We start from the raw sequence: 27,393 nt of genomic DNA, 5'->3' as shown, positions 1-27,393 counted from the left end.
ACATAACACAACAAACTTTCTTACCCTCACAATATTTTGTGGGGTCCACACTTTTTAAAACAAAAAAATAAATAAAAAATTAAGGCATGCAAAACGAATCTCTATAACATTACACAATCATTTTTCCTACAACATAATCCTTATAAAACCCAATAAATATAATTTGTTAAAATTTAACCCGAATCGAAACCACTCTCAAGTACTATGTGGCTCCGCCAATGCGGAGGTTGCACGTAGTTTATAAAAAAAAAAAAAAAAAACATAAAAAAGAGTTTTTTTCCCCCAAGTTTTGTAATTTTGAGTGGAATATTCGGTTTGGCTTTTAGGTTCGAGAAAGGCATTTCACTTTTATGAATATACAAACAAAATCTTAAATTTTTACTAAAGAAAAGAAGAGACAATGCTAATTGAAGATTGGGGGAAAAAGGGTCATGGATAAGGGTAAAAAAGCAAATGTGGTGTCTGTGAACCTTTGGAGGAGTTTAAGGAATGGAACTTGTCTTGTTTGCGTTGTGTCGTGTCTCGAGCCATTTATCATGCACTTAGAATCTACCTTCACTGCTGTGTGTGTTACTGTCCTTCCATTCTTGGAAGACCCGAAAAAAAGAAAAAAGAAAATCCCAAACGGCTATAAATATAATTGACGTTACTTACACTACTAAGGACCCAGAGAGAGACAAGAGAGAGAGAGAGAGACTTAGCAAGTAAGGCTTCAAAGATTGTAGCTTCATCAGGTTTTTCTCACTGCAAATTTGGCCCTTTGGTTTTGACTTCTTCTGTTTTTTTTTTTGGTAGATGGTTTTGACTTTTGAGTAGTGATTACCAGGGAAGAAATCACAATCCAATTGTTATTTTTTTCTTCACCATGTCTGTGGGGTATAATAATTCCAAGAAGACTGATGAAATCTGTGGGGATGATTGCAGCAAGGTACTTTTTTTTTTTTTTTTTTTTAATTCTCTGTTTCCCCCAATTGGGTTTTTCTTTCTGTCTGGTATCTCTCTACTTAGTTGGAAAGTTGATTTTTTTTTATTTTTGGTTTGGGTTGTGTTGTTAATGCTAAAATGGGAACTTGAAATATATTTTCATCTGTTCCACTTTTCATAAAAAAAAATTAGTCTGTCTTGAGCTTAATCCTTCTCAATCTTAGTTAATCATATTAGTTACTTTTCAGTGTTTCTCTCAGCCTATTCCTCCTTTATTTCCTTTGTATATGTGTATCAGAGATATCAAATGTGATTAATTTCTGTTTCATAGTTGATGGGTTTATGATCTTATTGTTGGGCTATTGTTTCAATCTTTAATTTCTGTGGTTTTCCAGTTTTTGAGCCTCTGAAGTTTGAAGTGTAGGTTTTTTATTATGGATTTCAACTTTGAATCTTTGGTTCTTTCATTCTTTGTGTCTCTCTCTGACCCTTCTATCTATATTTGGTACTTCACTTGGTTTCCCTTTGCTTAGGAAATTAAGAATTCTATGCTTTTCGGAATTTTGATAGTTTTAGATTATTCTTTTCTTGACATGTGTTCTATCATTTTGAATTCCATTTTCGGGATTTCCCCCAATTCATATTTTCATGTGAAGATGAAATAATACCAGGATGTTGTTTTGGAACTATAGATATCTTTGTCAAATATGTGCTTGAGAGGGATGGACTTGTGCTTAATACTATTTGTGCAATCAAGCATATGAGGTTTTTGATCATTAAATTAACTTGGAAAGTTTTTGTTTTCAATGCAGGAGGGAACTCGTGCAGCATTGCGCATGTCAAGATTTCTGTGTATTTTAAGAGGGTTTGACTACAAGACCTACATATTTTTGTTTGTGGTCGTCCCAATAGGCATCTTCCTTCTCTATTTGGATGGACATAAAATCACATTCTTTCTGAGACCACTCTGGGAATCTCCTCCAAAGCCCTTCCATGAAATCCCTCACTATTATCATGAGAATGTATCAATGGAGACTTTATGCAGACTTCATGGTTGGACAATTCGCGAATCGCCAAGACGAGTTTTTGATGCTGTGTTGTTTAATAATGAAGTGGACATGCTTACTATTCGTTGGAAAGAAATGCTTCCATACGTGACGCATTATGTAATCCTCGAATCGAACTCAACATTTACAGGGTTGCCCAAACCTTTGATTTTTGCAAGCAATAGTGACAATTTTAAGTTTGTGAAGTCTCGAATGACATATGGGGTGATTGGAGGAAGATTTAAAAAAGGTGAGAATCCTTTTGTTGAAGAAGCATATCAAAGAGTTGCCTTAGACAGGCTTCTGAGGACAGCAGGAATAGAAGATGATGATCTCTTGATAATGTCTGATGTTGATGAGATTCCTAGTGCTCACACAATTAACCTCCTGAGGTGGTGCAATGACATTCCTCCTGTTCTTCATCTTCAACTGAGGAACTACTTGTACTCTTTTGAGTTCTTTCTGGACAATGAAAGTTGGAGAGCATCGATTCATAGATACCAGACCGGCAAGACATGTTATGCACACTATAGGCAAGCTGATGTGTTGTTGTCAGATTCTGGCTGGCATTGTAGCTTCTGTTTCCGACATATAAGTGAATTCATATTCAAGATGAAAGCTTATAGCCATAATGATAGGGTGAGGTTCTCTCATTACTTGAACCATAACAGGATTCAGGAAATAATTTGCAAAGGAGCAGACCTATATGACATGCTTCCTGAAGAGTATACATTTAAGGAGATTATTGGGAAACTGGGACCTATACCTCATTCTTATTCAGCAGTACATCTTCCTTCATATTTGTTGAATAATGCAGAGAAATACAAGTACTTGTTGCCTGGTAACTGCAGAAGAGAGAGTGGCTGAGCTTTTTGAATATGAGATATATTGATATTGTGTATAACACCAAAAGGAACTGTGGTATGGTTACCAAGCAAAGTAGGCCATTCTTTGGAGGAATATTGGGAAGAGCCTGATGGGATCTCGCAATTTGACATGCTGCCATGTTAGATTATTGAGTGAAGAGCTTGTTGTGAGTGCAATAGTGTTACATCTTTTTGCAAACTTTTGTAACTTCTCTTTAAATATGCATAACCCCCCAAGTTAAACACATGTTGTGACCATCAATTATGAAATTGCTAAATGATATTCCATTAATTTTCTAGTAAATAGTTATATTCTTCTCTGGTACCTTGAATTTCAAACCATTAGATTTTGAATCCTGTAATTTGTCCAACTCTTATCATTCTGCAATCAAATTCATCCAATGATCAATGGATAAGGTACAACTTTTTTTTATGATATTACAAATTTTCCTTTAACTTAAGAAAAAAATGGTTACAACCATGGAATTGGGATTGTGATTGTGATTTCAAAAGAAAATTGTTTTTCTGCCAAACTCGTTTATAGTTTTGCATAAATATTGTGTAGATAATTTAGTTTTTTTTTTTTTTTTTGTAAATGACTCTTGCATTGTAAGTGGACTCTGTTGACTTGGTCGACATGTGCCAATGTTTGGATGTTTTCCATGGAAATTGACTTGTTTTTGTAATTTTCAAAGACTTGGAGGAACTAATTGTCTTTGTGGTGAGGATTAATTTGAGTCCCCACCACTCAAGACCAAAGAGCACGTCTTAAAAATTAGATTCCCACTAAGTTGTCTCAATCTTCAAATATCAAATTCATTGTAAGCTTGACTATAAATAATATTTTTCTATATCTTGTGTTTCTTACTGCTGTATTTGTCATTTCCCTCAACATGGTTTATAAGAGCTTGCACATCATGCTTGTTGGGGGCATTTAACACTTGGCATCATCTCCTTTTTCCATTGTATGCACCAGGTAAGTCAGAATCTTTTGCTGATTTTTTTAAGTAATACAAAGAAAGACATTTTGAAGGCCAATCAATGCTTTGTAGTAACGGCAAGGTTGTTTTTTTTTAATCGGACGGTCATGGGTTTGAGTATAAAAACAATTTTTTTTTTGTAAAGATATAAAAATAAGGTTGCATACAATCAACCCTCGTTCCCATCTTTACAAATCGAGAAGCTTTGTATGATGTTTTTAATGTGAATCAATTGCTTGCCTTTATTCATTTATTAGTGGTTTTGTACGGTGAACACTTTCACTATTGCAAATACGAAAAGTTGAAATGAGTGATCAAATTGTGTCACCACCCAATGCCTATAAATAGAGTGCTTGCTCATGGTTTCATGCATCCCAAGTTCAAGAATTAATGTTTCATTATCATCCCAACTCTGAGAGAAAAATATCAAGTGTCTCTTAAATATTATTTTAAGTAAGGTGTATTATTATCTATGATGCATCGACACGAGACACGATACGATACGACACGTCGACACGTTAATTCTAAAAAATGACATATTTTGACATGTTAGGACACGTTTTGATATTAAATAATATTTTTAATATATATAATATAATTTATATTTAATACATAAAACAGTCCATAATAAATCACATAACCAATCAAATATTCAAATTTTATAACATAAATATAAAGCAAAAACAATTTTTCACACCTTGTTAATTTTTTATGTTAAATTTCATAACAGAAAAAAGTTGACTTATAAATTAATTTTTCATTTTTAGTTAATAAAATAAAATTTAGACCTTAAAGAAAAAACGTGTCGGATGCGTGTCGAAGTGTTGACTGTGTGTCGAAAAAAGTTGACTGCGTGTCGAAAATACATGTCGGGGCGTTGACCGCTTGCCCCAAAATGTTGACCACGTGTCGGACAAGTGTCAGACTAGTGTCTGAACGTATCGGTATCCGACAGATAAATTTTTCAAAAGAAAGGTCCGTGCATTGTAGATTCTCATAATATAAGACAATGATATTATTTTATCATTGTATTATAGAAAGATGTTATAATTTCTTTTAATTAGTGAAAGTCTTCTTTGATTTTGTCCATAATTTTTCTTATTTGAATTTTCCATGTATATCTCTTGTGTCATTTCAATTGGTGTATTTGTTAATCTCCTAGGTGTAATTAAGGAATTAAGATAGTTAATTACAAGATTACCAAAAAAAAGATAGTTAATTACACCATTGGTATCTAGGAAAATGTTTCAAAAGTATATCCTTAAATTTAATGATTATTTAATTAGTTACTGTTGCGATTACAGATAAAGACTCCCACTTATACTTACCTGGCCAATTGATGTAAAAGTGTCTTGAAATTCTTACTTTTCTCAACTCTATTTTAACCGATACTCTATTACCTAACAATACATTATGTGCTGGGATTTGCCCTACAAAGAAAGACATTTCTTGAAGCTACAGCTCCATGGCTTTGATTTCGATAGCAGATTCTGGATTTACCAGTAATGTTGTATGCTCGACGTTTTTTTGTTAACAAAGATCGAAAGCATCTTAGATTTTTGTGTTCTGAGGGGAAAGATAATATATAATAGATGCCGTAATCTTAATAAGATTCATATTCAATTTTGTTCAAGAAATACCACGGGATGGTTTCTAAACTTATCAACAAATGTAACCTAGGGGTGGCAATCCTATACTACATAAAAATTTGTATTCAGATTCACTCATTTTTAAATTTGAGTCATATTTATATCGACAATATATAATATACAAAAATTCATATCGTGTTGCGTGTTAACGTGCAAATACAACATTGACACTTATTTCTTGATTAACTATCATTTTGACTAGCGAGATATATATTATGTCGTGTCAACCTACATGAAAAGTAAGTCGTGTAAATATTGAGAATTCATAAAATTCAACTTGCAAGTTATTCATATGATGTCAACCATAAAAATTATGAGTCTTGTTCGTGTTTAAGGTTTTGACACAAATAAAAATTTGAATTGTTTTCGTATTGAATGTATTTGTATTTATATTAAAATTGTGTCGTATCAATCGAAATATCATTTCTATTTCAATCAGTGTACCTGACATTGACATAATTTTCATTCCAGTTTTATTTTGGAAAGATCTCCCCCGGCTAGTAATTTCACATGTTCAGATTCTGAGTCGTCTATAAATTAATCTGGAGTTCGAGACAAGTCGAAGATTAAGACTTTAAATCCTTTCCTAAGATAATATTGGTGAGAATCAAAACGAAAGTCCTTTCTCAGTTGTTCACATTGTACCAATTGAGCCATGATATTGGATTGTTTCAATCATCCTACGTGTGTACCATTATCAGTACTCTTTCCTAAGTGATGAAAGTGCCGTACACACCCTCAAGATTTTTCTTTCCTTTTTCTTTCCAAATTATGTGGTAGAAAATTATTTAGCTCATGTCATTCTCTGCCCAATTTCTGAAACAGGAACCTTTTATAGAGCTGACCAGAGATATTCATTTAGTTAGACTTCATGGCTTTACATAGTAAACTCTGTTTAAATGAGCATGCTTGATGAGCATTTCTTTTCTTCATAGTCACAACGAGGTGCATGCTTGAGTTTGACAAAAAAGTCAACAAGGCATGCTAAAATGCGCGTTAACGCATCAATTACGTTTACTGCCATTTTATTTAATTGCATCCATCTGAGTTTCTTACTCCAACGTTTCAGAACCGCCCAAGACTAGCTTGTGATTGACTTAATTAAATTTGCCCATTTGTCACGCACCTTAATAGTTACAAATAAAAAAAAACCCACATCTCTTTCAATCTCAATTGATTAAATTCAATTCATCAAAACCTCCGTACAAACAATTTTCTATTGCATAAAGTCAAAGTCTGATGCCTCAAACTACACTAAAAATATGCCACATATTTTGTTAAGATAACATTAAGAGTAAAGTCCCTTTTAGATCTCTAAAAAAAAATATGATCCCCACTTTCATTTCTTAAAAAATAAAAAAGTTAACTTTTGCTTATTCTACAGTTTCAGTTCTTTGAAAATATGATCCCTCAGGAATTTAATGAATATTCAATTTAATCCCTAAAAATTGACTAACATGGATTTTTTTTAGGGAAAAGTTCACCAATGCCCCTGTGGTTTGCTTCAGATTCAATTTAACCTAGGCGTTGCGGTGCATTGTATTACCAATGCCCCTGTGATTTTTTTTCTATCACATATGCCCCTGTAGTTTGTAAAATGGTATATTTTTTATCACATATGCCCCTGTGATTTTTTATTTTTTACAAAGCACAAGGACATATGTGATAAAAAAAAAACCACAGGGGCATAAGTGATTCTGAAGTAAACCACATGGGCATTGGTGAACTTTTTTCTTTTTTTTTATAAGGAACAAAAGTAAGAACCGTACTTTTTTTTAGGGACTCAAAAGAGGCTTTGCTCTAAGGGTGTGTTTGGTACAAGGTCATCAAAAAGATTACTGATAAACATTCTTTGGTAAACGTCAGTTACCATGTTTGGTAGAAGTAACAAAAATCAGTTCTCGGATATCCAAGGTTTACCGGTAATTTGATTTATAAAGAAAAGTCACTATTCGGATTACCAAAAATAATATAGTAATTCAGAATTCTAAGTAAAGGGAAAACACAACAACAATTTTTGAGACAAAAATACCCCAACACACATCAAAACCTAAATCCAATCTATCAATTACAAAAGTAAAAATAGTTTGGAGTTATTTTTGTAAAATAACCTCATATTCCAAGCCATATTTCGTACTAAACCAAACATGGAATCAGTAATCTTTATCCAATATTCCCGGTAATATTTTGGCGAACCAAACACCTTTTTCGTAACATTCCGAGTAAACTTAATTTCTATTGTATTCCCAGTAATCGTGATTTCCGGCATAGTTATCAAATGCGAATTGCGGCATGTCACGGCCAATCCCGAAAAACGCTATAGCGTTATAGCGGGTTGCGGTTGCGGAAATAACGGAATAAATATATGACATAAATAATGACAAAAAGAAACATTTTTTAAAGGCAGAGATAGTAGAAGTGACATAGAGAGACGCGGATAGACTAAAAAACCCTTAAATTTTTTCTGTTATACATTTTGCCGTATGACAGCAATATGGCTTCAAATGCGATCGCAGTGGCCGCTATTGCGTTCCGGTGTGGCGCGACGCGGTTTCTTGCGGCGAGGCACCGCAACGCCCATACGGCGCGGCTCACGGCGCTATTGCGACGCAATTAATACCAAACACACTAACATTAATCTTGAGGATAAGATAATAGTGAGAGGAATCTACATGACTGAATAATCGGGCCATATTGGGCTTTATACCTTCATGATTTTGTTTGGTCCAATTATTTGTTCAAGAATGCTTGTAAGACAACAAAGTCTAAAATACCACAATGGATTATGGTCTTGCATTAACTGGGCTAGTCACTGTCCCAAGCCTCATCAGCCTCTTTTGGTGTTCTCCTCTTATGGATATCACTTTTGACCACATTATTATGTGAATTTGTGGTGGTGTCCAAATCATCCCCAGTGTCCCTCCTACTGTATCCATCAGCTCTTGATACTCTTGAGTCCTCCTCAGCATCTGAAAGCCACATCAAGTTTTCTGAATTGCTAAATATATCTATGGATTCAGAATCAATACTGCTAATTCCTTCTTGCCTCCCTCTCACACTCTTTGTTGCATCAAAGCTATTATGATATTGAGCAGAATCATCAACCTTACCCTCATGATCCCTCACAACATTCTTTTTGTCTCTCTTTATTTGATACGCATACTCATCATCACTGCTGCTGCTCTTATAGTTATTATCACTGAACTTTCTCGAATGTCCTGAGCCATTTTCTTCCTCATCAGACTCCCACATTGCATTTTCAACATCACTCAACATACCTTCTGATTCAGAATCTTCTATGGCCATATTCCTTCTAAATTTAGCTTCAGCATGTCTATTTGAACTTTCATTAACTCGGGCCCTACCCGTTCCAACATTATTCTGCCTCTCCCTTTTCCCCCTACTTTCCTTCAAGGAGTCTCTAGCTTCAATAGAGCCATCAGAATTGCTATCAAGATCACTATCATCTGCGATATTACTGGAATGCCACTCATCATCGTCTTCAGAATGACCATTCTCTTCATCATCACTATCGTTAGCCTGACGCTTAGGACGTGTAGTTTGCCGAACCCTTGAGCCTCTAACCTCACCATCATAGTCATCATTTCTAGGATCATCTGATCTTCTGAATCTTCCACCATATTCTTCTCTGTTCCAATATCTAATTCTGCCAAGCTCTTCTTTTTCTTTTGCCTCTTCAGCTTCATATTCTTTATCGGCTGCATCCTCTATCTCGGCAATGAATTGATCTAACTCTTCCTGATCACTATCGATAGAAGGCTCTGACTCTTCCAAACCTTCAGTAGGTTCTGTTATTGACTGCTTGCCTTCATGGAAGACATAAGGGGTTCCCTCTTTCTTGTCAATAGCATTGAAGAATGTGGAAGCAACTCTCTGGATGCTGGCCATGGCAGTTGGATCCTCAGGATTTACTCCCATTCGCCGGAGCTGCTGTTCTATTTTCTTTATGTTCAATTTCTGAGATTCAAGAGCTTGCTCAAATCTGGCCTTGAATAGAGCCTGTATACAACAACAGGAACAAATACATTACCTCCTCCAGTATCAAGTTGTTTGTATAGTAGATACCAAAAGTCTGTAACTAGGGACCAAAATGACGGTATAAAAAAAAAAAAAAAAAAAACAGACATCAGATTTGAGCAGTCAAGCCTACATCTAAACATAGTCATATTTTCATAAAGGTTGTCATGAAAGCATAATCATTTAAACCAAAGCATTTCATTTCTGTTAAGCCATTAACAAACTGTCCCGAACTAACTTATGTTTGGGATGATTTAGAAAATGATTTTTCTTTCTCCCCATACATTCTCTTAGGGAATTTTTTAATCGAGATTTGGGGAGGGGGGGATGAGGGGGAGTGTCAAAGCTATCTTACCAATACAGCTATTATAAACAGGCAAGTGTCATTACTTTTCCATTATAATGAACACTATTGGTACCTAAATATTATAGTTCATGATTCTGAAGTCAAGCCTTTGGCACCTCAACCACTACAGGCAAAGCATCAACCCTGTTTAAATACAGGCAGAAAGTGGTACAGTCCAATAAGGAATACAACAATGCAAACGTACCTTCCTCTTTGTAAGGGTGTTAATAGGTATCAAATTTTTGGGTTGGCGATAGTTTCTACCACGGAACATAATGATTGTTTTCACATTATGAACATTTATCACAATCCCGCCACTCAATCTTGCAAGCATTGTAGCCATTTCTTTTATTTTTTCCTTGGGGAAGTTGTCACAACAAACTTGCACAGTCTCATGAAACTTCCAATGGAGATGCATATTTTGCACAACTCCTCCGAAGACTCCACGAACACCAACTGGAACATAGTTCTTATTCCTGAAGCCAATTTTTTTAAATGCCTGAAGCTGTTCAGGTGTTAAGAGCTCTGGATCATGACGAGGAGGAGGCAGGTCTGGTAGCTCATATTTCTTGAGTTTTTGTAGTAGCAATGCCACTTTCTTCTTGGCCTGAAATATTTGGAAGGCAGGCAAATAAGATTTAATCAAATGTTCATCTAACAAATACTACAACAAACATACAAAGCAAAAGAAGCAACTGACATGAAATAATAACTTAAAGCTAATGGGGAATATTCAATTTCTACAACGAAGAAACAAGAAGAATCTCAAGCAGTACTCTCTCTCTCTCTCTCTCACACACACACACACACACACACATACACAAAGATAGTTCTCATCTCTTATCAACCCAATTTTCACTTCCTTATTGGGTCTCATAGTATTCAATCAATCAACAAAACGATCATACAAATATGTTATAAGCTGTAATCATGGAAACTCTTGAGCTTGCTAAATTTTGCACACAAATCTAAGTTCAGGCAACTCTTACAAACTATATCATAAATTTAAATGCATAACTAAGACATGGTATGTGCCATATGACGTATTCCAATTTTCAATAGGAGACATTCAATTGCAAAGAGTCTTGTTCAAAGCTAATGTAAGCTACTAAGAAAACAATATATGAAAGTGAAAACATGGATTACAAAGTGAAGTCCAAAGGGTAATAGGAAGGTGTAGATAATATACTCTTCTGAGATTGTAAATGAGCCTCTCCTCCTCGGTCATAAGTTTCTTCTTCAATTTCTTAGCTCTTCGAATTTCCCTCAATGTTTTACCAGACTCTTTCTGCATTCTCCTTTCCACCTTGCTCCTCATACTCCTTCCTTTCGATGTTGACATTGCCCGAGATAAGGATAATCCATTCAAAACATTCAACGGCTTAACATGACAAGAAAAACTAACTTTATCGTATGCTGAGTCTTTAACAATGTTGCTCTGCTCCCATGTATGTCCTAAAGGTACAACATTTCTGACACAAAATAAATCAAAATCAATCCCATAATTCAAAATCACAATAATAATAATAATAATAATAATAATAATAAGGCTTCGTGATTGTTGCTTAAAAAAAAAAAAAAGCAGAAAAAGTTGGAAGAGAGAGAGAGAGAGAGTAATAAAAGGGAGAAGCTTTAGTAAGAAAGAGATGAGGGAGAGGGTGAATCAAGTAAAGGAATAAACTTTGAGGTGAAAGAGAAAATGGGGTTTAGGCATTTCTGAGCGGAATCACTTTTTTTATTTCATGATTTGTAGAAAGAGGGAAAACACAAAACGTTACTTGAAGAGATTGGATTGAAGTTGAAGGAGAGAAGAGAGTGGCTTGAAGCAATGCCTCTGCAGATTTCTCGCACCAAACATTCTTGTTTTTTGATTTCGTGCTACTCCTCCTTCCTGGGTTTTTCACAGTAACAAGCAAAAGGGCAAACAGAAACAGGGTTTTGAATGTTTTGCCAAACACGCCCTAGTTGTTTTCTTTTATAATTTTTTTAATTACAAAAGTAAGGCTAATTTGCATATTATTACCAAAGTGTCGAGTTGGTGTTTTGACCCAAAATCAGAAAAAAAAATTACTGGATTAATGGAAAATTCAAGTATTTTATCAAAATAATATAATCTTATGTGTAAGTGTGCATTCAATTATGCACAAATTGTTTATTTTTTTTATATGTGACTTGAATGCATATAATCTGATGTGTCTCCCCACATTATTTTGATAATGGTTTCGGATTTCGCATCAGGATGATCAAAAGGTCGTGTCAAGTTTGAGTTTTTTTTCTTTGAAAATTTCCTTTAGATTAAATTTTTAATTTTATTTTTTAATTTTGTTTGAAAGATTACGGGGTTGAGATGTTGGGTTTAATATGCTCTTTTCACTTAAGCCCAATAGCTGGTGCGTTGCTGCAAGACCGTGAGGCTTGAGAAGGAGAATTGAACGTGAGAAATTGTCACGTTCACTACTTCACCCCAGGTAATCAAAGCGGTGTCTTTATTCTTCAACGCATCGGTACGATGTGCTTCCGCGTTTCTGATGATATACCTTCATGTGGTATCAGAGCCGGATTGTAATGGGGATTAAGATCAGTTTTGATTTATTTATTTCTCCTATGTGATTTTTGAAAATATGGCACCTTTATTCTGTATCTGTTATTTATAATAATGATGTTGATTCTTTAGAGTTCTTTTTCATAAAAATTTAAATTTTAATTGGTAAAAATGCTTTAATCCATGGTTAGGGTCTCTCGTGTATTTCTCGATTTGTAACAAGGAGGCTAATCCTATATGATTAGATTAATGGTTATATTAATTTCGAAAATTAATTAATTATTATGATTTTGGTAAAATCTAGAATAATCAAATTGATTATTTTTGGAGTTTAAAATCAAGACAAATTAGTAAGAAAATTTCCTAAGAGAATTCTTTTATTTTGCGAGTAATTTATGGGTTTACTAAAAAGGTCATGCGTTAACCACACGCTGCATACCACAATCATGTATCATGATTGTGTGAAGCACACGCTGCCTATCATGACCAGATTTTAGAACCTTAATGATTTCAAAATTCAGATAAGCTAAGTGATGCACGTTCATCAACGCTCTTGCTTACATAGTTTTTGAAATCAAACAAAGGATACTCTCAATTAAATAATTCTTGAAAATTAGAAAATATTGCTTATGTTGAATGGAAGGAGATTTAAATTGAGAAATTAGTTTAACCTTCAAGCGAATTATAGGATCATTAATAAAATAATCATGTGAAGTCCCATCGAATAAGCATGATTGGATTTTATTAGATTGAACCTAAATAATTATGGGAGGAGATTTAAATTAAGAAATTAATTTAACCTCCAGGCGCATTATGGGCCTATCAATAAAATAATCATGTGAGGCCCAACGGATAAGCATGATTGGATTTTATTGGGCCTTAATAATTTCAAAATTTTAATAAAGTATTGTACGGCCCATCGTCGATAATACTAAGTTATTAAAGATAATTTTGAAATTAAACAATGAATTCGATAGGGCTTATGAAAATTCTCAAATAAAAATGTTGAATGGGTGATGGTTTTAAAAATTAAATAATTAATTTTAAAACCTGCGGGCTCCATTTGTGGGTTTATTAGTGAAATGGTTATCGCTGAAGCCCCATCGGATAAGGATAATCAGATTTCACTAGATTAAATCTTAATAATTTCAAAATTTTAGTAAAGTATTGTACGGCCCATCGTCGGCAATGCTTAGACACTAAGGATAATTTTGAAATTAAACAATGGTTAATTACATTCAACTTTGGTAAAATTGTTAACCCTCCTATCGAGGCTCTGGCAATGGCACTGAAGGCCCAAATAACAATTTTGATTTTTACAAGTGACTTGCTCATCGTAAGCCTTGTAAAGATAAACTGAAGAATTGTTAACAATAAATAAGAGTAGTTATGAGAATCTACTTTGTACTTCGTTTATTTATTGCGTTATTTGTTTGTAATTGTGTGCTTTATATGTTTTTTCAGAAAATGACTTCCTTCAATCCTTTAGCCATGATTTTGAGTCAAAAACCTCTAGATGGTACAAACTATGAAGAATGGAAAAGGAACCTTGATATTGTTCTTAAACATGAAAAGCTGAAATTTGTCCTTACCGTACCAAAGCTGTAATAGTCCGTTGTACACCGGTATTGTTAACATTAATTATGATATTAAGCGTCGTTACAATCACAGTAATTCATTTATAAAAATGCGAGTAAACTTTTTTTGTTTTATTACGTGAGTATTTAAAACAATAATAAAGCGTAATAAATAAAAGTTGTGGCCGTAACTGTAAACTATTTGCGGAATAATCATTTAAACTATCTATATATCATAAAATACTTCTCTCAAGTCACTAAGGGGTTCCCATAAACCCACTTAGCTAAAATCTCACTTTTACGTTTTTTACCTATCCAAACATGGTTCGGTCTTTGAATTTCTGCAGACAAACCGCATTCTACAAGCCTCTCATCTTTTAGTATGTTATTCTAGACTTAATTACCTTTCTAGGAAGCTATCACACGAGTCATAAAGTTCTCGTTTGCTCCGGATATCTCCGTTTGAAGTTGGGCAAGCAAATCTGCCAGCAACCTCAAACCTGCTCCAAACATCCTTCACTCAATCAATTATTCTGGAAACTTCACTCAACAAATTGCTTTCAAATTTTTATAAAGTAAACTAGACACCTCAAGCATCAATTTGACATATCATACACCTAATATGACCAAGAAACAAAGCGAAAATAAATTTCCCAAACTCGCACCAGAACAGCCACAAGTGCAGTGGCCAAATGAGCAGTTCGTGCTCTCTGCCTTCTACAGGCCTACTTCCAACCCAGAAAATTCTGAAATTTTAACACAAGATAGAGGACATATCAATATTTAAAATGGAGTGTGGCACGTCCCTATCAGACTTCTGTGGAGGGAGATATGGTCTCCTAAAGTTCACCTAAATTCTGCCAATTTCTAGAAATTTCGCGAAAGTTTCCTTTGTTTTTCCAATAAATCTCATATTTGCAAATGTGTTCTCTAACCTCAATTTGTACCTAATAATCATTGGGTGGCACACAAGCTTGGTGCTCTTACAATCCTTCACAATTTATATCCAATTTAATCAATATGCATAATTCATGCTTACTTTCTCAAGTTAATCAATTTCAATCACAATATTCATTTGCATGCTTCTTGCAACATAAAACATAAATCAATCCTAGAATAGGTCTATTGCCCTTCATCATATACATATACTTCCATATTACATCAAGTCTTCATATACAATTTACAACTCCTCCAAATGACATATTACAAATTACAACCCATAACTTTCAAATAAAACATAATAATTAACCACTAGACTTAGCCAAAAGAGACATGAATAAAATGACAATATGAATGGTCCTATCTAAACATAGTGTTCATGTCCTAAGTCTAGCCTAGGCCCAATGACCACCAAAATGCAAAATAGGTAAAAGTCCTCAAGCTCAACCTATGGGCTTCTTGCCCGCCGCCCCAACACCACTACTACAACCTGAAATAAAGTCCCCAAAGCGGGGTGAGATATACGGATATATCTCAGTAACCTATAGGTTCTGGAGAATACTCCACCTCATGGCTCACTTCGATGCATATAAACAATATAACATAACATCTGAAAACAGGATAAAACAAGGGATTTAGTGAAGTAGGGAAGCATAGGGAAACAAAATACGACGAAGCTGGAATGGTCAATGCCAAAACCACGCAACGTCCAGCCTATTGGCCTTGACATATATCCAACAGGTTTCAAACCAAGGCGTGTTCCCATAACATCAACCAAGGCACCCTCCATCCATAACCACCCAAGACTTCCTAGTGTGCTCCTCTACGGATCACACACCACGACCCTAGGTCATCTGAAACTCTCTCACGGAGACCTATCCAGTGGAAGTCCGTAACGCCAGAAGGTAAACAGTCTACTGGCCAGAGACACGGTACATCCTATGTACCAATACAATACAATATGCATGATCATGTTATCCTATATTATTCACATACATTTCCTACCATTACCCTCAACGGGCATGGTGGAACACATACGAGGATTAAACCCTAGTACCAAGAGATTACCTGTATAATCTTCTCAACATAGTTCCAATGTAATACTTCCCGAGCTAGGTACACAAACAGAAATGCCTACAGATAGGACATTCCCAATTAATTCTCCATTCACCAAACACATGCAAGTTATCAAGCATACAAGCATGGTTCAAGAGCACTTACCACAATCCCTATGGTCCGGGACCAAGGTGTAACAGCCCGTTGTACACCGGTATTGTTAACATTAATTATGATATTAAGCGCAGTTACAATCACAACAATTCATTTATAAAAATGCGAATAAACTTTTTCCGATTATTACGCGAGCATTTAACACATAAAAAGCGTAATGATTAAAAGCTGTGACCGTAACCGTAAACTCTTGCGGAAGACTTATTTAAACTATTTTTATAACTTACATTACTTATCATAAGTTACTAAGGGGTTCCCATAAACCCACTTAGCCAATTTCCAATCTTTACGTTTTTACCAATTCGGACATGTTTCACCCTTAATTTTTCTGCGACCACACCGTTCGTAGCCAAACTCTCTTCTCAGATTATATCTTTGTCTTACTTAATTCCCTTTTCAACAAGCTATCATACGCTAAATTCGGAGCTCATTAGCTCCGGTTATCGCCGTTTGAAGTTGGATCAGCAAATAGCCAAACAACCCCAAAAACAGCACCAAACCACTCACTTTACTCGATTTACTGCACTCAATAAATTCAACAATTTGCTCTCAAATTTTTATCCTACAAACTAGACATCTCAAACTTCATTTTGATATATCACACGCTTAATTTGACTGAGAAACGAAGCGGGAATTAATTTCCCAAATCCGATCCAGAATCTGCCTCAGGTGCAGGGGCACATGAGCAGTCCGTGTTTCTCTATTTTTTTCAGGCCGAAAATCAACCCAGAATTTCCTCAACTTTTGAAACAAGGTAGAGGACATCTCAACCTTCAAAATGGCGTATGGCACGTCCCTATTGGACCTCTATGGAGGGAGATATGCTCTCCCGAAGTTCGCCTAAAATCTGTCAATTCTACATAAATTTCGCCAGAGTTTCCTTTGTTTTTCCAATAATCCCAAAATTGTAAACGATCATTTAAACCTCAAATGTACCTAATAAACACATGATAATACAGTAATAATCCAATGGGTGGCACACACAAGGACCAACAACGCCTTGGGGCACTTACAACCCAATCCAGTTTATAGTTATTACACAGTTTATACAATAGAGCTCACATTATATTTCTTACTTGTTTCAATCACATAGGTCCCATTCACATGTAGTTTCACAATATAAGCATGTAATCATAACTCTAACATAGGCCTAAAATCCTTCCATCTTGGTACATCATGCCTCTCTTACATTTACAACATACACTTAAATATTACAACTTACGACTTTAACTTCAAATTGCCTTTTACAATATTACAACACCAATTACAAATTTAGACATAAATTTAAATGATACAAACTACTAGACCTAGGCATGCCAATATGAACAATATGCCAAATACTGAAAATGTTCCTCTATCACCCTGCGGGCCTCTTGCCCGCTGCTCCAACGCTACAGGTACATCCTGAAATAAATGCCCCGAGACGGGGTGAGATATACGAATATATCTCAGTAACCAAGAGGTTCTGGAGAAAACTCCACCCAATGGTTCACTTCGATGCATATCAATAGAATAAAACAACCACTTTGAAAACGGGATATAGCAAGGGATTTAGAGAAGTGGGGAATATAAAGAAACAAACTACGACGATACGGGATGGTAACCCCAATTCCACGTACGCCCTGGGCATATATAAGCCTATGGGTATCATCCAAGGTGTGTTCACAGAAACCACAACCATGATGCCCAAACCAACCAAAACGCCAAAGACATTCCTAGTGTGCTCCTACCCGGATCACACACCATGACACGCAGTCAACTGGAACTCCCTCCTGGAGACCTATCCAGCGGAAGTCCGAAAATGCCCGAAGGCTAATAAAACTGTCTACTGGCCAGAGACTCGGTACCGCAGTACCCATAGCAATAATGCATGCATGCTCACGTGTTCTATACTATTCATACACATTTCCTACCGTTGCCATCAACTGACAAGGTGGAACAGAAAAGGGGAACAAGCCCCAGTACCAAGAGGTTACCTCAATATGTTACTCCACTTAGCTCCACAGCAGCTTAGGTTCCAAGTTTGTTACTCAACAGAACGCCTACACATAGGACGTTCCCAATTACTCAAAACTCATACGAATGCATGCAATTTACAACAATACAAGCATGATTCAACCACTTACCTCAATCCCACTTGGTCCAGGACCAAGGGCAATCCACCGACTCACGGTTCGGTGTTCAAATCGACGTACGGCAACCTACAGTAACCATGTACGAATCGTCAGTACACGACAATTCCATCAAAATACGAAAAACGTCAAATTTCACTCCTACACCTTGTAGGTTCGGCCCCTTAAGGCTTATTTCACAAATTATTTTTCTAAATTTTCTTTCTCATTTTATTATACTTCCACAGGTTGCCAAAAGGCCATACCAAGTGTCATTTTTCACTTTACGTCTTTTAAACAATGTTTTGCCAAATATTTTACTCTAGGATCCTTTATGGCAATTAACACCTTCAATCATTTTTCATTGATTCTACAACCTTTAAACCACCACACAACCCATCTAAGTACCATTTAGCACATCATACATCACTCAAATAATTTCCAACAACATTCATTCCTTAATTTCCCTTTAAAGGCCGAATTGCACATAATCCATTCCAAGGAATTTTCACCCAATTTTAACCATTCCACACCTCATACAATCCCATTATATCAACATATAATCATACAACAACTCACCAATACAATCCTAACACATTTTCAAAATTCAAAGTCATGACAACCTCAAAATTTTCTAAGTTACAAAATCATATTTTTCACCAATAATTTTCATGGCATTTCTAGCTCTAACACATCATTCTAAGACATTATCATCTAATACACATTTTCTATTTGAGCTCTCTAACATCACAAATCAAACAAGCCCTCTTTAGGGTTCATAAACAAATTCGAAAATAAATCTTCAAATCAATCCATGAGGGGTGTTGAAACTTACCCACAATTACGTCACAAGACTCCTCCTAGAACTCCACAAGCAATGGCTCAAGAAATCAACCCCAAAATCACAAAAATCCTAAGAATTTCGTGGCTGTATATGGCTCTTTTCTCACCATAGAGAGGGTTTCAAGGGAAACTAATCGGTGGAACGGGTTCGGATGGTGATTTCCATCGAATTTCAACACAAGAATCGTCCGATTCGGTTAAGAATTGATGAAGTTATGAAGAAATCAAACAAAACAAATAAAAAAAACGGAAATGGAAGGGGGAGGAGGGCTGATCCACGGGGAAGAAGGGAGAAGAGGAGAGAGAATGTGTCATGTAAATGTGACTTTTAAGTCACTTAAGCCATAGGTGGGTCCTACACGCGATTTAACTTTAATCAATCACTAATTTCAACCACAAATTCCTTTCCTATGTATTTTTCTCGTTTATGTCATATTTTTGTTTCCTAAAAAAACTGATAAAAGTTTCACGCTTATCGGTACAATTATACCGCAGTATTTTTACACCGAAAATCACTATTCATTAATTTTTTTCCCCAAAATGACTTAATTCCAACAAATTTTATCAAAATCATATTTCCTAACTCAACAACCATTTATAACTCATATTTGAAACCTAGAGCTCAAAATTCAACTGGCACGTTCTACGGTGCAATCGTAACGCGGTATTTTTACCCGCGAAAAACACTATTCACTGATTTTTCTGAAACTTGCCTATCAACTCAATTTTTCGTTCTGAATCCATTTCCAGGGTTATTTTTATCATCGGAGACCTTCTGCTCAATTTTTATCTTCCTAGGGTTGCGTGTTGGCTAATTACCGTTTTGCCCTTTCTTTGTATTTTGGCCTTATACTCAGGATTTTCACTAATCCTTCTCTTTAATTCTCATTTAATATTTTAAATATTATATTTTAGAAATGTGAGGTGTTATACTCACCCCAACTTTTAGAATTTTGTCCGCAAAATTAACTCATACTCATCCGCTAACTCAGGACATAGTCGGAGAATATCATTTTTCCGTTCCCAAGTAGCATCCTCAAGTGTGTATCTTTACCATTTTACTTTTATCATAGATATAGTCTCCTTTTCGTGATACTCATTATCCTTCGACCCTTCATAATTTCTCGTCTCTCATGGTTCTGTGACCTTTTAATGCACAATACTTTAAATTTTCCATGGTTTACTGTTACCCTTTCGCTGATTTGCAGGTAATAATATAGCAATATTACGGATTTGTCGGTATCAATTTACCTCATTCTCATCTTTATCCATCTTTCTGACCTATGGTCGTTCTCAAAAGCATCTAATCGTTTTCATGCACATTCACTAGTTATTCCTGGAGTATTTCCAACTCACGTTCTTTAGTACTTAACTTTTTTCGCGGTCCCCACTGTTTTGACAATACCCCAACAACCATTTCTTTCCATTACTGTCACTACTCTTATCATTTCGTTGTTTTCTTGGCTTTCACCCAAGCACATGCTTTCTAGTTTCAAAGGCACTTTGTCGTGTCCTACAATTCCGATTCACATTAAATTCTATACTCATATACTTTATTTTTCCTTGTCACGTGCCTTCACCTCTTTTTAGGTACTCACAACTATATCTTTCTCTCTGTGATACGAAACTAACAATACTCATCATAGTTTATATTTTCGATTAGCCCTATAAGGCCCTTCAACCACAAACACACTCCCGAATTTTCTTTTCCATCTACAAAATCATGTTCATAATTTACACTCATTGTTAAACTCTTTATTAACTTAACCATCTCAATTTTACCAACTCAATCAGCTCAACTCCATACTTAGACCTCTCATAGTCTAAACACAACACTCATTAATGACCTCCACATGAAGGCCTCATGCTTAATATTTTCTCCCACTAACTATTTTCAACTTTCATTCCACTCCGGTGTTACAACTTAACCATTTGTTCCACTTATTTATACCACTTCTTCATAATCATCGTCATTTAATCCTGGATGTCAAACTCAATATAATATCACCTTACAGTTTTACCAACTTTCACCAAATACCTTGGGACGAATCATTTTTCCACACCCATTTCACTATTAACTGATGGACCACTAAAAATGTCATGTCTCTCACATGCAAGTCTCATCCTATAGGAATCTTTGAAACTTGATTATCAAGTCACATAAAACTAAATCCATCATTGCCACTACTTATACAATTCACCATTGGTTGGTATATCAGAGTCTCAAAATATTCGAAGTTACCACAAGCACTCGACCATATATTATTAGTACCTAACCAAAACAACGTCAGCACTGTGCATTTTCCACACACTTTCCACCATAAGTGGTATATGCGATTATATATAACACTCCTCAATCCACTCTATCAGTACAACCAAGCTATCAGCTTTTAGGCAACTGATCGCAATTCCAGCTTCCAACTATTATTACACATTCGTGCTTGATTCCATGACAATTTACCTTTTATAAGGGCTAATAATTCACCGTTTTAACCTGAACTCTTGATCATCACCAGCCTTCCTAGAAGGACACTTACTCCATCTGTCAACATTAAATCACACTATTATCTCTTTTATCATAAGGCGAGGATTCCAACAAACTTACTACCTCACTTGGAGCCGATATTATTTCATCGAACTTACTTTACACCCACAATAGTGCTTCACTATCACACTTCTAAAATTTTTACACACTATGCCTCACCTCTTGTATCCAATTCTGACATACTATTGTCCATTTACAAATATCTGACCTCATTTTTGCGTTAATCACATGGAAGAACTCTCTCAATACAGTGGGTAACAACATTCACAGGTTTTAACCGCTCGAGCTCTTGCTGTCCTCAGGGCCCCAGATGTAATGACCCACCGATCAGAGAATCCACCCATATAATCCATGCAGTAATGATAACCTACCACCTGCTGACTGTGTTCTATTAGTATTCCCAACGTTTCTTATTTGTGCACTTATGTAGATCAATTCAACTATAATAGCAGTCTCATCACTGCGGGATACTTCCTCATCTCATATTACTCGTATAACATAATAATAGTCTCCGCGAACATAATCCGCACGGAGATGGCTACACACTCCGGGCACATAGGCCGCACAGAGATGGTAATATCAAGTCTTATAACGTGCACCCAGTGCACAGAGGAGTTCATATTTATATCACATCTGTATACAACAGCAAACGTGTACCCAGTACACAGGGGAGTTCATACTTATAACATATCCGTATATAACGGCAAAACTGGTACTCCGTACACTCCAGATCACACATGGACCCAGTCCATTTGGTGTCTGTATCACCTCTGTATATAACAGCAAAATATCTTTGGTATATTCACATGGGGCTATCCCCATAATCATAGCAGTAGTGGTATAATATACCCTGTTACATATAAGTCAATTCGTCTTACTCTCTCATTTCATTCTTCTCACTGATAGTTTACACATAAGTCACTATTATCATAATTCACATTCTCTTCGTAATTTCGTACATGTTTTCTAACTTTTAATAGTTTTTTTTGTCATGTTACCGTTCAAATCCATAGTCCATTATCTCTTCCTTGCTTATTCTTCTCACAGATTGTTTTCTCTCTTACTTTGACTATTCAATTGGCATAGTTCATAACATAATCTATATTCCGTGAATCCAGAATTTTCTCAAAGTTATGTACACATCTCACATATACTTCTCATCACACAGGGATCTTCTAAACATATTCGTCCTATCACGGAGGACTAATTTCACCTCAATCCGTGCACTGGAAAATTATATCAATCCTTGCACTAACACTTATACCTCAACTCATTAACTAATCTTATCATTTTTGTTTTGACATTACACATTAGCTCTTTTGCTAAACACCTAATTCCACACTTTATTGTAACTTAGTTCATACACTAATCACATGATTTCCCATCAGGTTGTACATTAGCTCATTCTCTAATCATACAATCTCTTCAGATACTTCCCATCATCGGGGATTTCATTCGGCCTCATTGTCCTTTTACAAAAATTTAATAATTTACCTCAGCACGGATAATTAGGCGCTCAGGCCATCACAAGGCGTACATACATATATATGTATACTGGCACTTAGACCATCACTGGATTATCATCCGTTTATTCATCAGAATAGGTATACTGGCCATCAGGCCATTAGGTATTATTCACAATGCATTACAACATCCACTAGTAATTAGGCCATTTAAATTACGATATTCATTCTTTGAGATTTCCAAGAGACCTACATCATGGATCAATCCTCTTATGCTTCATAACACCTGAATCTCTACATAGTAGCCATTTCCAAGGAGAATTTCACACATTAACGCACACCTATAATCATATTTGTTTCCTTCATGGCATATCGGTCAAGCTAGACCATTATTCCGTTACGGACAATCATACTCTCAATGAACCTTGTTCAATGCCATCCATGGCGATTCTCTCAATTTCTTCATTCTACTCATAATACATAATTATTTCGTCTCACCAATGCTTACTCAACACTAACTCCTTATGGATTTAAATCCCATGTTTCAATATCTCTCACATTACCAATTGACCAGCATTATAATTTCAAGTGGTCAAATCCCATAGGATTAATCATCAATTATTCTATTTACTTTTCCACATGAACCATCTCAATTTGTTTAAGTGTACATCCTCAATCAGGGACTTATAACTTCTAATCAGATATAGAATATTCACACTCATACCTGAGCATACCTGTTCACCATTTTCAACAATCCAACAGGTTCTAAACCTCTCACCTTGATGAAGTCTATTCACCAAGTCCACTTGTACATACTATACTACACATTTATTTGGAAGTTTCACCAATGCCATCTTCATACTATAGACTCATCTTAATTATATATATTTATTATTCGTAGTATTACAAGGTTCACCCATGCAATACCGTACATATCATAGGTTTGTTTACAACTTTCACTTATAATCCAGCTTTATAATTTCATCTACAAGGTCAGACAAAACATTTAAGTCTGTTTCCCTTAAGTCCTATAATATTCATGTTTTACTTACTGCCATCTCTTGTCCATGGAGCAGTCAATACTGCAGCCACAACATCAGGCTAAGGACTTACATTCGGTGCTCCAAGGTTGCCACGCAGGCTTCTTACGATGACTACGCATGTAACACAAAGGAATGGGTTGATCAGACCCACACTAAGGAATCACATATGCAGTAATCGATAAGAATCTACATACAACTATGCAACACACAACACAACTATATATACATTATCAGAGTTCCCTAACAAAACTGCTCTGATACCATAAAATGTAACAGCCCGTTACGTACCGGTATTGTTAACATTAATTATGATATTAAGCGCAGTTACAATCACAGCAGTTCATTTATAAAAACGAGAATAAATTTTTTTCCGACTATTACGCGAGCATTTAAATCATAAAAAGGCGTAATAATTAAAAGCTGTGACCGTAACCGTAAACTCTTGCGGAAGACTTATTTAAACTATTTTTATAACTTACATCATTTATTATAAGTTACTAAGGAGTTCCCATAAACTCACTTAGCCTATTTCCAACTTTACGTTTTTACCAATTCGAACATGTTTCACTCTAAATTTTTCTGCGACCAAACCGATCGCAACCAACCCTTCTTCTCAGATTATATTTTTGTATTACTTAATTCCCTTTTTAACAAGCTATCATACGCTCAATTCGGAGCTCATTTGCTCCGGTTATCGCCGTTTGAAGTTGGATCAGCAAATAGCCAAACAACCCCAAAAACAGCACCAAACCACTCACCTTTCTCGATTTACTTCACTCAATCCATTCAACCATTTGCTCTCAAATTTTTATCCTACAAACTAGACATCTCAAACTTCATTTTGATATATCACACGCTTAATTTGACTGAGAAACGAAGCGGGAATTAATTTCCCAAATCCGGTCCAGAATCTGCCTCAGGTGCAGGGCACATGAGCAGTCCGTGTTTCTCTATTTTTTTCAGTCCGAAGATCAACCCATAATTTCCTACAATTTTGACACAAGGTAAAGGACATCTCAAACTTCAAAATGGCGTATGGCACGTCCCTAGGGGACCTCTATGGAGGGAGATATGCTCTCCCGAAGTTCGCCTAAAATCTGCCAATTCTACAGAAAATTTGCCAGAGTTTCCTTTGTTTTTCCAATAATCCCAAAATTGTAAACGATCATTTAAACCTCAAATGTACCTAATAAACACATGATAATACAGTAATAATCCAATGGGTGGCACACACAAGGACCAACAACGCCTTGGGGCACTTACAACCCAATCCAGTTTATAGTTATTAAACATAGAGTCCATATTAATCATTCTTAAGTAGTTGCAATCACTAACACCTTTTTCATGCATATTTCCATCATACATATTATCATAACCTAAAATAAGCCTAAGGCCCTTCCATCATAAATAGACATGCATCAATACTATTACAATATGGCTTTACAAATTACAACTTGAAACTAAAACTTCAAATTACATTCTTCTAAAATTTCAACTTAATTTAAAAGACAACATAACCAAATACATCACTACTAGACTTAGGCAAAATGGCATGAACAAGATGCTAATGAAGATACTAGTAAATACAAATGACATGTTCATGCCCTAAGTTTAGCCTAGGCCACACGGCCAACAAAATGCAAAATATGACGCGCTCCACCGCTCACTCAATGGGCTTCTTGCCCGAGGCTCCTGCTCCACTGCTACCTCTTGAAATAAATGCCCCGAGACGGGGTGAGATATACGAATATATCTCAGTAACCAAGAGGTTCTGGAGAAAACTCCACCCAATGGTTCACTTCGATGCATATCAATAGAATACAACAACCACTTTGAAAACGGGATATAGCAAGGGATTTAGAGAAATGGGGAATATAAAGATACAAAATACGACGATACGGGATGGTAACCCCAATTCCACGTACGCCCTGGGCATATATAAGCCTATGGGTATCATCCAAGGTGTGTTCACAGAAACCATAACCATGATGCCCAAACCAACCAAAACGCCAAAGACATTCCTAGTGTGCTCCTACCCGGATCACACACCATGACACGCAGTCAACTGGAACTCCCTCCTGGAGACCTATCCAGCGGAAGTCCGAAAATGCCCGAAGGCTAATAAAACTGTCTACTGGCCAGAGACTCGGTACTTAAGTACCCATAGCAATAATGCATGCATGCTCATGTGTTCTATACTATTCATACACACTTCCTACCGTTGCCATCAACTGGAAAGGTGGAACAGAAAAGGGGAACAAGCCCCAGTACCAAGAGGTTACCTTAAATCGTGTTTCCACAAGCTCCGCAGCAGCTTATCCCTCAACTCGGTACACAGCGGAATGCCTACACAGAGGACATTCCCAATCACTCTCAGTTCAACCAATACATGTTAATTTATAATTATACATGCAATGAACCAATTACTTACCTCAATCCACTTGGTCCCGGACCAAGGGAAACTCACTGATTCAAGATTCGGGATTCAGGTCGACGTACGGCAACCTATACAATAACGTACATCCATTAGTACTCGTCAAATAGTATCAAAACGCAAAATCACAAAAATCCTCCCCATCCTCCCTTGATGGTTCGGCCAATGAAGTGTAAATTTGAGATTTATTTTTCTAAATTTTCTTTCTCATTTTGTTACGTCTCATTAGGTTGTCAATAGGCCAATTCAAGTGCCGGTTCGTCATTTTCGCGTCGGATTACATCAGAACGCGAAAATCCCAAAATCCCCCCTTTTTCCCTTGGAGGTTCGGCCATATAGGTGTTAATTGGGGATATATTTTTCTAAATTTTCTTTCTCATTTTATTATACTTCCACAGGTTGCCAAAAGGCCATACCAAGTGTCATTTTTCACTTTACGTCTTTTAAACAATGTTTTGCCTAATATTTTACTCTAGGATCCTTTATGGCAATTAACACCTTCAATCATTTTTCATTGATTCTACAACCTTTAAACCACCACACAACCCATCTAAGTACCATTTAGCACATCATACATCACTCAAATAATTTCCAACAACATTCATTCCTTAATTTCCCTTTAAAGGCCGAATTGCACATAATCCATTCCAAGGAATTTTCACCCAATTTTAACCATTCCACACCTCATACAATCCCATTATATCAACATATAATCATACAACAACTCACCAATACAATCCTAACACATTTTCAAAATTCAAAGTCATGACAACCTCAAAATTTTCTAAGTTACAAAATCATATTTTTCACCAATAAT

General features: G+C 35.8%; 2 protein-coding genes and 1 long non-coding RNA gene across 9 annotated transcripts; 1 reads left to right on the top strand and 2 right to left on the bottom strand.

Moving 5' to 3' along the window:
- Positions 1–454: 454 nt before the first annotated feature.
- LOC133301835 (uncharacterized) lies at positions 455–3,214 on the top strand. 7 transcript variants are annotated; one of them, XM_061501537.1, is made up of 3 exons: positions 458–704; positions 827–928; positions 1,737–3,214. In XM_061501537.1, the coding sequence occupies exons 2-3, from the start codon at positions 866–868 to the stop codon at positions 2,835–2,837; spliced, it is 1,164 nt and encodes a 387-aa protein (XP_061357521.1). In that variant the 5' UTR covers positions 458–704; positions 827–865; the 3' UTR covers positions 2,838–3,214. The 7 variants fall into 7 exon arrangements, with proteins under 7 accessions (XP_061357522.1, XP_061357521.1, XP_061357517.1 ...); XM_061501533.1 differs by having other exon boundaries at positions 796–928; XM_061501535.1 differs by having other exon boundaries at positions 458–734.
- Positions 3,215–8,018: 4,804 nt separating this feature from the next.
- Positions 8,019–11,704, bottom strand: LOC133301840 (CRM-domain containing factor CFM9, mitochondrial). The gene is made up of 4 exons (XM_061501544.1): positions 11,628–11,704; positions 11,039–11,321; positions 10,055–10,456; positions 8,019–9,485 (listed from the first exon to the last, which is right to left on the bottom strand). The coding sequence occupies exons 2-4, from the start codon at positions 11,189–11,191 to the stop codon at positions 8,271–8,273; spliced, it is 1,770 nt and encodes a 589-aa protein (XP_061357528.1). The 5' UTR covers positions 11,192–11,321; positions 11,628–11,704; the 3' UTR covers positions 8,019–8,270.
- Positions 11,705–17,236: 5,532 nt separating this feature from the next.
- On the bottom strand, positions 17,237–19,333 carry LOC133301844 (uncharacterized). Its single transcript, XR_009750254.1, has 4 exons — positions 19,084–19,333; positions 18,264–18,338; positions 18,114–18,179; positions 17,237–17,541 (listed from the first exon to the last, which is right to left on the bottom strand). It is a non-coding gene; the product is annotated as an uncharacterized LOC133301844 (long non-coding RNA).
- Between the last annotated feature and the right edge of the window lie 8,060 nt (positions 19,334–27,393).

Source organism: Gastrolobium bilobum, unplaced genomic scaffold (assembly GCF_033153095.1).
Source record: "Gastrolobium bilobum isolate Gb01-03AN ecotype WA unplaced genomic scaffold, APGP_CSIRO_Gbil_v1 utg18793, whole genome shotgun sequence".
Classification (NCBI taxonomy): domain Eukaryota; kingdom Viridiplantae; phylum Streptophyta; class Magnoliopsida; order Fabales; family Fabaceae; genus Gastrolobium; species Gastrolobium bilobum.
This window is presented reverse-complemented; position numbering and strand designations above follow the sequence as displayed.

Excerpts from the sequence above, each read along its gene's own strand:
- LOC133301835 (XM_061501537.1), top strand. The coding sequence starts at position 866 with ATGTCTGTGGGGTATAATAATTCCAAGAAGACTGATGAAATCTGTGGG. Across the intron at positions 929-1,736 it reads GTGGGGATGATTGCAGCAAG|GAGGGAACTCGTGCAGCATT; the intron begins GTACTTTTTTTT and ends TTTTCAATGCAG.
- LOC133301840 (XM_061501544.1), bottom strand. The coding sequence starts at position 11,191 with ATGTCAACATCGAAAGGAAGGAGTATGAGGAGCAAGGTGGAAAGGAGA. Across the intron at positions 10,457-11,038 it reads TCATTTACAATCTCAGAAGA|GCCAAGAAGAAAGTGGCATT; the intron begins GTATATTATCTA and ends CAAATATTTCAG. Across the intron at positions 9,486-10,054 it reads ACACCCTTACAAAGAGGAAG|GCTCTATTCAAGGCCAGATT; the intron begins GTACGTTTGCAT and ends TGTTGTATACAG.